At 39.5% G+C, this 12,003-nt stretch overlaps 1 protein-coding gene across 2 annotated transcripts in view; it reads left to right on the forward strand.

The window, feature by feature from the left end:
* ATXN10 (ataxin 10) overlaps positions 1–12,003 on the forward strand; it is a 76,417-nt gene that overhangs the window by 12,950 nt on the left and 51,464 nt on the right. For both annotated transcript variants that reach the window (XM_054631803.2, XM_077178245.1), the window contains exons 4-5: positions 9,486–9,582; positions 10,469–10,633. In XM_054631803.2, the coding sequence (XP_054487778.2) occupies positions 9,486–9,582; positions 10,469–10,633 (262 nt within the window). The remainder of the gene's footprint in view (positions 1–9,485; positions 9,583–10,468; positions 10,634–12,003) is intronic.

Consider the following 12,003-nt stretch of genomic DNA (forward strand, 5'->3'; position numbering starts at 1 on the left):
GTTTTAAGTAATTGGTTTGTTCTTTTGTACCATTTGTGGCTTTTTGTTGTTGTTCTTGTTTTTCCCCTGTGTTTACCTCTTCTTTTTTTTTTTTTTTTTTAATGAGTCTAAGTTCCTCTTAAAAGTGGATATGAACATCTCCAAGAAACGTACATGGTAAGAAGCAGTTGTGAGGTTTTCTAGCAATAGGCAGTTGTCCCTTGGCTGGTTGAAGGTACAGGCAGAACTTGCTGCTGGGCACTGGCAAGTTACCAGATGCACAGATGCTCCAGTCCTGCCCTGTATGGAAGTTTTAACTGTAGAGCTGTTCTGTCTCTGCTGTGTTTTGGTGAATATTGCCACAGATTTTTGATTGACTGTCTTCAGAACACCTACAGCAAGGATGTGTAACTTCATGTTCCCAAATCATGTCAACTTGATGCAACCTCCTGTGGCCAAGAACGTTCCCTTGGTTCTTGTAGTTTGGCCCAAAATTCGTTGAAGGCTGTGGAAAGACTCTGATTTGGGTGGGTCTTGGTTCAGGTCATTGCTCCAAGGTTTTGTGCTTTGGCCTTTTTGCAGGAACTCCAAAACAGGGAACCAACCTTTACACCACTTCCAGCTGTCTGCGAAAGAAAGAGCCAAACCTGGACCAAGAGCATTCAAACTGATGAGTTGTCCTGAGTTAGCAAATACAGAATTCTCTTTAGCTCTTGTGCATGTAGTACTGGCCCTGCCTGCAGAGGTTAACTCTTGCCCCATTCACTGGGAGTTCCCACACTTTGCATCTTGCATAGTGCATATGGGCACAGCTCCCTGTGCCCTGCAGGTCTGGGGTATTTGTGTACATTGTTGTCATACAGCAGGAACTGAGATTTTGAGTAAATGCCAACATTACCAGTGTTTTCAACCTAACATGTCTTTATAATGCTGGCTGTGAACTCTGGTATTAGTATGGGAACTTGATGCATGCCTTAATTTCTTTTTTCATTTTTTAATGTTTGGAGTAGAGTGGGGTTTGAGAGAGTTTAGATCCACTGAAGAAGGGCATTGTAGGATCCATTGTAGGACCAGGGACTCTACTTAAATGCAGCACTTTCTTATCTTAATGGTGAAAAAAAAGGAAGAGGGAGTGGGGCTTCCAACTTCCAGCAGCATTTGGGTCTTCATTACTACAGGCAGCTGTAGTTGTAGGCTCTTGTGTCCGAGTATAGTAAGCTCCAGTTTGCTGTACTTATTATCCCTTATTAGTCCCATGGAAGGCTCTGATCTCATTTTAAAGCCTTTTCCTAACTCTGGTCTGTATGTCCTACTGTTTGAGTGCAGTGATTCACGGTAGGGGTTTTTTTCTTCCTACTGTGGGCTTGATTCTGTCCTTGAGTCTTGCTGCTTCTGCAGTAGAGGTCTGATTTAGAATCACAGAATGGCCTGGGTTGGAAGGGACGTTAAATATCATCTTGAAGATCATCTTGATCATCCACACCTCCCATGGTTCCAACTATCCCAGGTTGCTCCAAGCCCCATCCAACCTGACCTGGGACATTTCCAGGGCTGAGGCAGCCACAGCTTCTCGGAGCAGCTTGTGCCAGGGCCTCACCACCTTCACAGGGGAGAATTTCTCTATCATACCTCATCTAACCCTGCCTTCTGGGAGTGGGAAGCCATTCCCTCTTGTCCTGTTAGTCCAGGCCTGTGTAAATTGTCTTTCTCTGTTTAAACTGTGCTGAACTGAATTATTTTATTGACTGTATATATGCGAGTATAAAAATTGTGGAGGCACAATTTGAACTACAGACCAGATCCTGCCTAATGAAGTTCTCCTGTCAGGTACTGATGACATGGCTGGCATTGGAAACAGACTTTGAAATAGGGATTAAAAAAACTGGTGCTTCCCAGCAGTTTGATACTTGTACTGATAGTCAAAACTGTCCTTCTGGTGGTACTCAGGGAAAGGTGTTTTGATTGCTCTACTGGGAGGCAGAGGCAGTGACTGAGTGTCAGTGTAAATCATTTTGCTTCTTCTAGGAGAGAGAGTAACCTGAGGAAACATCTCTTAAGTCAGAACAATTAGTAGGTCAGTGGGCAGCCCTGTGGGCTTCCCTGGTCTCATTGCTGGTACAGCTTTTAGACAGTGTGTAGAGCTAGTTTGTTTTTTTCCTGCTCCTGCAATTTGGAGGCTTTCTAGTATAGCCTGCCAAGATGTTGCTGATTTATGCCACATGCATAGTGGTTTTATAATGTGGACTGATATCCACTTGGAGCACAAAGGAAATAGGAGTTTGCTGATGTCTATTTAATTAGAATGGTTTCTGGTTACTTTGGTTGAGGCTTGAAATGAATGGTAATGCCTGTATTTCTGTGGATCTCTAAATACAGTGTTCTGTAAGTCCTTTCCTTCCTTCCTTGCTCTTTAGTGTCCCCTACCCAACCCCAGCAGATAATGTCAGCAAGATTCATAATGAGGCAGGTTTCTGTTCTACACAAATATATGTGAACCAAACCTTGCAGAAACATCCCTAGATTTAAGATGGTCACAATGTGTTTTACAGGGACATTAGGATCTCAAGATAAAGGTGGGAAGAATGGGGCAAACAAACCTTTTAATTGCAGAGACATTTGTAAAGATAGAGCATCATAAATGTAATGTAGGGAGAAGAAGCTTAACTTTTTTTCACATGTGCTGAGGGGAAATATCCCTTCTAAAGAGTCTCCCACAGAGGCCCAAAGTTTTTTTTTCCAGGTAGAGTGAAGATGGAACAGGGATGAAAAGAAGCTGGAGTAAGATCTGGGCAGAGGGAGCAATGGGATGCATCTGTTGCCTGTTGGGATAAAAATCCAAGTGGTGATAATTATGTAGAAGTTACACATGTGATTCTCTCAGCTGTTTGATTAACACTGCCATGGCACAACTTCCATACTCTCCAGTTACAGGAGCATTGTTCTGGTGGAAAAGAGGGAGTTCTCTCACCATGGCTTTGCAGACAAAGCTACACGACTTTCATTCCCATTCTTTCCATTTCCCTTTCTTGCTAGCAGCTTTGGGCTTGGAGAGAAATATGTCTCTCCCTTTTTGCTGAGAAGTTTAGGGAATATTGCCAAGTTACATGATGTGTAGAGACATCAAGAAAGTTTGTGAGACACATCAAGTTCTTTCCTTTTCTTCCATCCTCTGGGCATATACCAGGTGTGGTACAAAAGGGACCATAACATGGCCATGAGAAGAGGTAAGCTGCCTTTACAGGTATTAAAATAAATTATAGTCCCCCAAAAAGGTTGATGCTAAAACTGTTGCTGTACATTAATGTGGCTATGCAAGTAAAAATACCAAGTGTAAGTTTGCTAGTAATTCTGTATTCCAAAAGGACTGTGGTCCATTTATTAGCCAGGTACAGAATAGAAATGGTACAAGTCATGGGGGGAAGTCTGATACTCTTTGCACAGACTTACAGAAAAAGATCATTCAGCTCTTTGAGGGCAAATATAAGCACTTCAGGGGAAATTTTGGTTTAAATGAAACAATGTACACAGTATGCTATCAAAAGTAATTGGAGATATTTGTTCATAACCTTGGTTAGTACTTTACATGTTAATAATTTTTTCTTCTTTTTTTTTTCAGACCCGTGCAAAGTATCATGTAGGAGGAGTGTGTCTCACAGTCAGACACCACTAATAGTGCATAGTGGGTGGCCAGTCCTTCTTATTTTTCTTGGTTTCCTGGTATGGTTTAAGCCTGGTTTGAGACTCCCCAGTACTTCAAACTTGCTGATTTCACTGCTGCAGGACCTTTAAAGAGACATTGCATTAGATTTAGGCTCAGCTTTTGGGCTGATTCAAGAACAAGATTTTACATCCTAATGCCTGCAGAAAGCTCATAAAGGTAGTTCCCAGGTCTGCAAGCACTTAAAAGTGTTTCACTTCACATAGGAGAGTAATCTCAGGCATGTGCTTTTGCTACTTATGGGGATGTAACAGGAGTCCCATTTCATATGTCTTTAGATTTTAATAGATAATTTGTTAAAGAAATGAGCACATTTATGTTTACTTTCTAAAACTGAAATTATGCAATTAAAATAACAGGAGATAGATAAACTTGTTCTAGTGCTGTATTTATTAAGCCTTGTCAGTGCTTATGAATCAGAGTAGATTTGAACCTGATCTCAAGAGGTCTGTCAAACTGACTCTTAGTAAATGCACAAGTCTTTTTTTAATCTCCCATTATGAGACCTCATTGGAACTAAATTTGCATCAGAGGCTAATTTGATGTGTGGTCTGATGATTTCTTCCAGCTCCCTTCTAATGTATTTGTAACTCCATGTTTTTAATAGTGTGGCAAGAATTTTAGTTGCCTTTTAAATCAAATTCTCCTTTTTAGTCAGAATGAAGTATTGATGTTTTGCCTAGACATTTATATTCCAGGAACACAAGGGTTGTCCAATCAATGTACATAATGTTCTGGTAAAATTAGAGTTGGCACTTCTAAAGGGAAAGAAAAAAAAATAAGAGTGCAACTTTGTTTCTGAGGTAAAGGAGATGGAGGGGAGGGCAAGCAGAAACTTATGAAACACAGCATTCTTGGTGTTCTACAGATGGTATAAATGGGTTACTAATCTGAACTGCAGCAAGTGCAGTAACACCAAGGTGAAAATATAAAAGGTAGCTAGACAATAATTTTATTTACAGCAATAAAATACTAAGTACTATTTTAATAACATTAAATGACAGAGCCCATATATGTATTGTACATTCAATTTCAGTAGTCTAGACAGACTGTTTTCCAAGGAAAATACATTTTCATCAGTATTTGTGGTATGATTCATGGTGGTGAAGAGGGAAATAACTCTTTATGACTGGAAGTTGCTTTAACTTGCAGCCACAAGGAAACAAGTCAATGACCGGATGATAGTGGTGGAAACTGACATTTTATAGTAATAGAGGTCTGCACCTTATGCTGAGTTGGAAGTTTTATTTTTCTGGGACAGGCAGTCTATCACAGAGCATTCTGCCATTATGTACAAACAGCCAGGGCTGCTCTGCATGGCAGCTCACAGCCCACAGTTCAGATTTGCAAAGCTCACAGGAGACTCTGAAAGTGTGCAGACTCTTGGGAGCCTGGGATGCGGCTCCAGCACTTCCTAGGCTTTGTGTCTGCCCCAGTGCACAGGGGGCACTCCAGCTCTGTTTTTCCTGTGTTGTTACTGGTTGGAGCATTAAGAGAGATGCAAGTTTGTAAGTCTTATGTTTGCAGTCTGATGAGCAATGTTGTACAGTTTTGTGTGTGCTTTGGTTGGATCTATTTGATATCTCTATATGTTTTATGACTCCAGTAAAGGCAGAAGCTTGTACTCACAGCTTGTCACTGTGTTGTTGGCCCAAATAAAGAGAATGGAAATCTCCTAGGACTGTTAAACCTCTACAGTTGCTGTCAAGGTTTTCTGAAATGATTGCTGAGCACATTTGTGGGCTCCTGTTCTAACCATGTGGAACAGAAGGAAACAAATACTGAATTTTAAAATTCTAATGCTTAAAGTCTTTGTCCTCAGAACTTTAGGGATTTTAATTTTCATCTAATACACAATCTGATTCTGCAAGTGGGGCTGTGTGAAATGATGTCTTTGTGTGGACTGGAGCATCTCCCTGACAGGGAAAGGCTGAGGGAGCTGGGGCTGTCCAGCCTGGAGAGGAGCCCCAGCTGAGAGGGGCCCTCAGCCCTGGGTGTCCCTGTGTGCAGGGAGGCTCAGAGCAGGGCCCAGGCTCTGCTCTGGGGGCCCAGCAATGGCCCCAGAGCCACGGGCAGGAACTGATGCCAGGAGGTTCCACCTGGACATGAGGCAGAACTTCTTCCCTGGGCAGTGCCCAGGCACTGAACAGATTGTCCAGAGAGGGTGTGGAGTCTCCTCACTGGAGATATTCCAGACCCCACTGGACACAATCCTGTGCCCTGTGCTCTGGGATGGCCCTGCTGGAGCAGGGAGGTGGAACCAGCTGACACCGCTGTGGTCCTTTAGACCATATCAGGTAATTGTTAATACTGAGATAATGTCAATATAATAATTAAATGAAAAGCATGCACTGGAGTCTGGCCCAGTTGTTCTGTGATAATAAAGGACTGGAAGGAAGAAAGGGAACTGTGATCTTAAACATCCTAAACTGCTGGAATACATTTAAACCATCTTCATACAGGGCCATCAAGTATCAGCTGTCTCACCTTTGTCATGGGTGGCCTTGAGCAACTTAATGTTCAGTTTGCATGCAGACAAACATTGAGGTACCAGAATTCATTAGGTAAAGTGTTTCTGCTTGTACCCTTTGCCCTGTTGTGTAAAGAGGTTATTTTTGTAGAACCTAGAAAACTCTCCTTAAGCCATTTCAGACTGGTTGTGAAAGCAACATGTAATTTGTGTATTTGCTAAAGAACACCTGCTTTTACAGGAGCTGTTGAAATCTTGGTGAGGGGAAATCTCTTCAGCTCCAGGGTTGGTTTGTGTATCACAAGTTACATCTTAGTACATGCAATTTCACGGTGGTTGACCATCAGGTTAAAAATACTCTTCTTGACCACACACAGAGTAACCTTTTTATAAAGTAAAATTTAGCTATGCTGATAGCTACAGAATTGTTTAAGAATATTGTTTTTAGCTGTATAAAGGTCTGTACATTTTCGGGGATAAGTGAAATTTTCTTGTCTTTTTTTTCCTTCTTTTTTTGTTTTTCTTTTCTCCTCCCCCCTTTCAGAAAGCTCTTGGTGTATTGATTGGATAGCAGAATGGAAATCTGTCTTCATCAGCCTCTACATTTTCTTGCTTTTGCTGTAAGGACATGGAAGGGCCATGGAAGGAAATTGCCTCAAATTGTGCCAGGGGAAGTTCACATTAGATATCAGGGAAAATTCCTTCATGGAAAGGGTGGGCAGGCATTGCAATGAGCTGCCCAGGGAGTGGATTTACCATCCTGGAGGTATTCACAAAAGGTGTGGATGTGGTACCTGAGAATATGCTTCAGTGGTAAACATGATGGTGCTGGGTGGACAGTTGGACTTCATGGTCTTACAGGTCTTTTCCAAGCTTAATAATTCTAGCTCTGTGATTTTATGATGAAGAAATTCTTAAAGAGGAGAAAAGCAGTATTTATATTGCACAGATATCCAAGTATACTTCAGTCTCATGTTGCAGCAGTCAAGTCCAATAGAGCTAAAGCAGAAAAGAAAAACATGGAAATTGAATGCTAAGAAAAGAGTTCCATAGTTCAAAATACAATACTTTCCTTTTATGGCAGTGTTTGCTTTTGTTAACATTCACATACCTTGCTGTGAGTTAACTTCTCTAGTTGGATTTTTGGGGAATTCTTATTTAAAGTATAAATACCATAGTGTAGATTTTCATTGCTTCTATCAAAATTGACTGTCTTGGTAGCTTGGTGCTAGGCTAGTACATTTGCCATGGAGTTATATTTGAAGAGCAGCCCTGCGTGAGACATTTATGTATTCCAAGACCACCACCTGTGGAATTCTGGGGGAGAGGTGTTGGTTCTTTAAACACAACCATACAGATATTGCTGTGATGAGCTACTCTAGGTGTGGTGTGATGGCTTTTCATGCATCTTCATCTGTGCCTTTCTGTCTGTGGCTGCTGGACATGGTGTGTGACCTGGACCCTGTGCTTTCCTCAGCTGCTTACATCTGCTTGTAGGATCATATCTTCCAAATTGCTGAGATTCTTCATATGAGAGTATTTTTATGGCAAAATGTTGCATTATCAAGGCATCCTCTTTCTCGGCTTAGTTGGGAATAAATGTTAATAGGTTTTGTCTTACAGAATATCCACTTGCCCATATATTCATTTGTGTACTCTAATTAAAAGAAAAATCCTAACTCTTACTGGTTAAGAACAAGCACTTAGTGATGAAACTGTTTTTTTCCATAGGTGCCTCCACAGAATTGTTACTTTTTCCTGTATCTTCCTTCCTTGATCAGGAAATCACTGTTGGACAAGGGCAGTGTTGTTTGGTTTCACAAATATTGAAATTCGTTGCTATTTATTACTGTACTGTAAATGAGTTCATGGCATTTCCTCTTTGGTACAGTAAGAATGGGAACTTTACAAGATCTTGAACATTTTCCCTTCATCTGTAGAACTTTTTGGACAGACTAATCTCTACCAATCAAGGTGTAATAGCTGAAAAAGGTGAAGCAAATTTCAGGGAAAGATTGGAATATAGTCAACCAACCTTATGTTCTTTGGGAGACCTTTCTTATTCCTGTATAGGTAAGGAATTCACCAAGGCAAATAATACCCTGTTCCTAGGATTTACTGCCTAGTTTTGTTTTTTTCTAGCAGGGAAGTATTTCCATAAAATGTCTGCTGGCATGCCCATGCTTGCTGTCCTTCAGAAACTCCTTAGTCAGCAGGATGGGAACCAGATGGGTGGGAGAAACGGAAGCACAATGATGAGCAGAAAATAATAAACCAGTGCAGATGTGCAGGGGGAGAGAACAGAGATCTTAACTAGAAGAGAATATAGTTCAAGATGCATTATGGTGAATGCATACATCTTTTGGGCTTAAATATATCTAGATATATATAGATACATATATATCTATATATATGGCCAAAAAAAGTACCTTTTTTTCTAAGCACAAGTGACCACTTCTCAGACTTGCTTTCTTCTTGTTCTCAAGAGGACATATGCCCAGACCTGTTTAGGAAATCTGGCTGCCAGCTGGCACAGCAGCACAGCACCTTTCCAAGAGACCTAATTTTAGATGTGCAGAACCTGGCAATAATAGCCACTTCCATATGTATTAGGCTGTTGTTTGTATTATCTGTGAAACTGAATTTGAAAATGTAATTTCAAGTTTCTTTGCCAACTTATTAATAAGGGCCAGGCTATTGAGAGCTGTTGATAAGGATAATATAAGTTTTAATTTCATGAAGTCTTTGGGTTCATGCTATTGTGTTTTATGACTTTACACCTTTTGGTGGGTGCTCTAGGATATTAACTTGTGTGGTGAAATCTCATCTTGTATTTTAAATCTATATTGAGAGGAGGCTAAAATAAATCCTTTGGAGTAAGAACAGAAATCAGCCATATTAAATTCAGTGTCAAAAATGGAGGCAGAGCTATTTGGAGAGCTGGCTTTCATTTTTCTAGGATAGCAATTCTGGGATAGAAGGTATTGAGCACATTGTAATTGTCTGTAATGATTTTTCCAGCTAACCAGAATATAATGTGAGAAGCAAGAACCTGTCAATTAGTTCTTGTAATCACCAATAGCCAGTGTGTAATACTCAGACAGGCCTTGGGTGTAATTCTGAAATACTTTGTAAAATTATTTGTATTAGAAGAGAAAATATAAATATTTATTTATAGTACCTGTGAAATACTGCACCTAAAGCTTCCTGGAGATGGATTCTGCAGTGTGTATCTGGAATATTGAAATATGTAATTTTTGTGAAATTTATTAGTGTTTCTTTGAATTCTTGTTAATATATTTTCTGTATTTCTTTCAGCTCTTCGTTGTAGTCTTCAGTTTCTTGGAAACATTGCAGCAGGAAATGGAGATTCCCAGAATAGCATTTGGAAGTGTGCTTTCCCAGATCTCTTCTTGTAAGCATGGATGGGTTTTTTTTCCTAGTGTCATTTCTGTGGTTGTATTCAAATCTTTTGTACATGATAGTTGTGCCTTTGCTAGCGCCATGAAACTCTGAAAAATAACTTTGGTGAGAATGGGCTGGTTGAGACCATATCCTGTAGATGGTTTTTGTTAGCCAACCACAGGAGTCAGAACCTTTAAAAACCTGCTTGTTCTAAACTATCAGTAAATAGACGTAATTTAACAGAAACTGGAAGAAAACTATTTTGAATGATGAGCTTCAAACATAAGCTTTATTTCAGACATGTTTTCAAGTAGTTACACACATTTACAGCAACACAGCATTATCTTTTTCATGTTACTGCTGTGCAGATCTGTCAGGGTTGGTGGATCACATGTAGTCTATAAAAGTTCCTTAATCTTCATCTCTTTCAATCCTTCCATCCCCCTCCTAACCTCACCAGAATATCTTCCTGGGGATTTGTTGACATATGTGTGAGAAAATATTACATAAACTATTTTGTGCAGACACATGACAGCATTGTTGATGTGTTCAACCAGATTTTTTGTAGTAAGGCACTTTGATTCAATTTGATAATCATTCTCCATGGGTCTTTGAAGCCCACTTGTCAGCACTGAGTGTAGGAAGACCTTAGGGTAAGAAAAGCAGTTCCAATTTGGCATTAGTTTTGTAAACTTCCTGTAAAGTTTGACCTTCAGCTGTGAGTTGGATATTTTTCCTTGCAGGGGAAGGAAAATCCTTCTTTATTCTTCTTAGGTAATGGCAAACCTGTAGTTCTCTAAAAGCCAGCAAAGGACAACTCAGCAAGCTCAGTGCCCCTTGCCTGTTTTTCCAGGGTCCATTTCAACTTGCTTTTAACTTCTTATTTTCTCTTGAAGGACATGTCTGCCATACAGTGATGAGAAAATTGTCTCCTATTGCTGCATGGTTCTGTTCACCTGTCTGAATTCAGAGCGAGTGAGAGAACTGCTGGATCCTGGAAACTTGCCTGTGGCTCTTCATGTCCTCAGAGTCTACAAAGAACAGTTGGATTCTGAGTGGTCGTATGTATAGTTAAATTTTCTTTGTAATTTTCTTAAATTTGCTTTTTCCTCACCTCTTAATTAGGTGTTTTTCTGGTGTAAATCACTGTATTAAAATGTCTGAACTTGTGACACTGCAAAGTAGTAAATGAAGATCTAATTAGAAATTAGTAGTTTATAATAGAGATAATTTCCATGGTAGTTTCATGACTGTTTTGATTGTTGCTAAATTAAGACTAAATTTTTTGTTGAGGACATAGGAATTTTCAAATCATGGTCTGGTTTTCTTTCATTAATGAAATGGGGTTTAGAATGCAAACTGATTTATACTTGTGGAGATTTTTTAAATTTAGCACAGAATAGTCTCACAGACAGGTGAGACTATTCTAGGAAGACTTGTATGTCTATTGTTTGGGAGTGCTACATAAAATGTGAGGGTTTTCCTTTTTTCCTTTTTTAACATTGCCATTTTCTACTGCAACATGCAGTCATTTTTATAGCAAAACAGGGAAGACTTTTTTTGTGAATCTTCACTTCATTTCATACTTTAGGAGCACCTAATCAGTGGTTTTATCCCTCTGAACTTTTGTACTTCTTACTAATGGCCAATCTTCTAAATATTGTTGTCAGTTATGCCTTTGATAAATGTGCTGCCCTACATAGCAAGGATGCACATTCAGCTAATTGTTACACCATGTATTCCAAGGGGAAAATAATTTATTGTATGTTTTTGTAGCATTCTCTTTAAGGTCGTGTTTGAATTAAAAATTTAATTAGAAAGAATTGTTGGTGTTTTAGAAGCAATATGGAAAGTCTCAACACACAGTTAAGATGATTGAAAGAAAAGTAAATGTCATTTTGTAGTTTGCTTTTGTACTGAAAAAAATGACCCCAAATTTGTATGTGGCTGGGCTTTTTTAATGGCAAGGGCAGTTTGCTTATGACATAAGTAGTTTTCAAAAAGCAAAATGTAAGTTTAGGGTCACACTATGAGACTTCAGTTTCAAAAGTGACAAACCAGGTCCTTAGTTTTGTCATCTGTCAATAACACACATGTAAAGTGTTGCTTTTCAGATAATTATCCTGATTATCCTTAATTTTCGAAATTTGTTTTGACTGAGATACCAAAGTTGTAGTGGCAAATTTAGTGGCAAATTTATGTAGTGGCAGGTTTTGAAGGTAAATGCAGAATAAATGCAGCATCAAAATAAATAGTGAGGGATGCATTTCCCTTACTCACAAATGACTGAAATGGAAGTGTTCTTACCTAAAGTCAAAAATACCACTAAATTCCTGCCTACCTTCTTGTCTCTGAGCTGGAGCATCTGATTCTGTGTTACAACAAATAAGAAGTTACTGCCACATGTGTGTTTATTCTTCCTGTTGACTGG

Source organism: Agelaius phoeniceus, chromosome 5, assembly GCF_051311805.1.
Source record: "Agelaius phoeniceus isolate bAgePho1 chromosome 5, bAgePho1.hap1, whole genome shotgun sequence".
In the NCBI taxonomy this organism is placed as follows: domain Eukaryota; kingdom Metazoa; phylum Chordata; class Aves; order Passeriformes; family Icteridae; genus Agelaius; species Agelaius phoeniceus.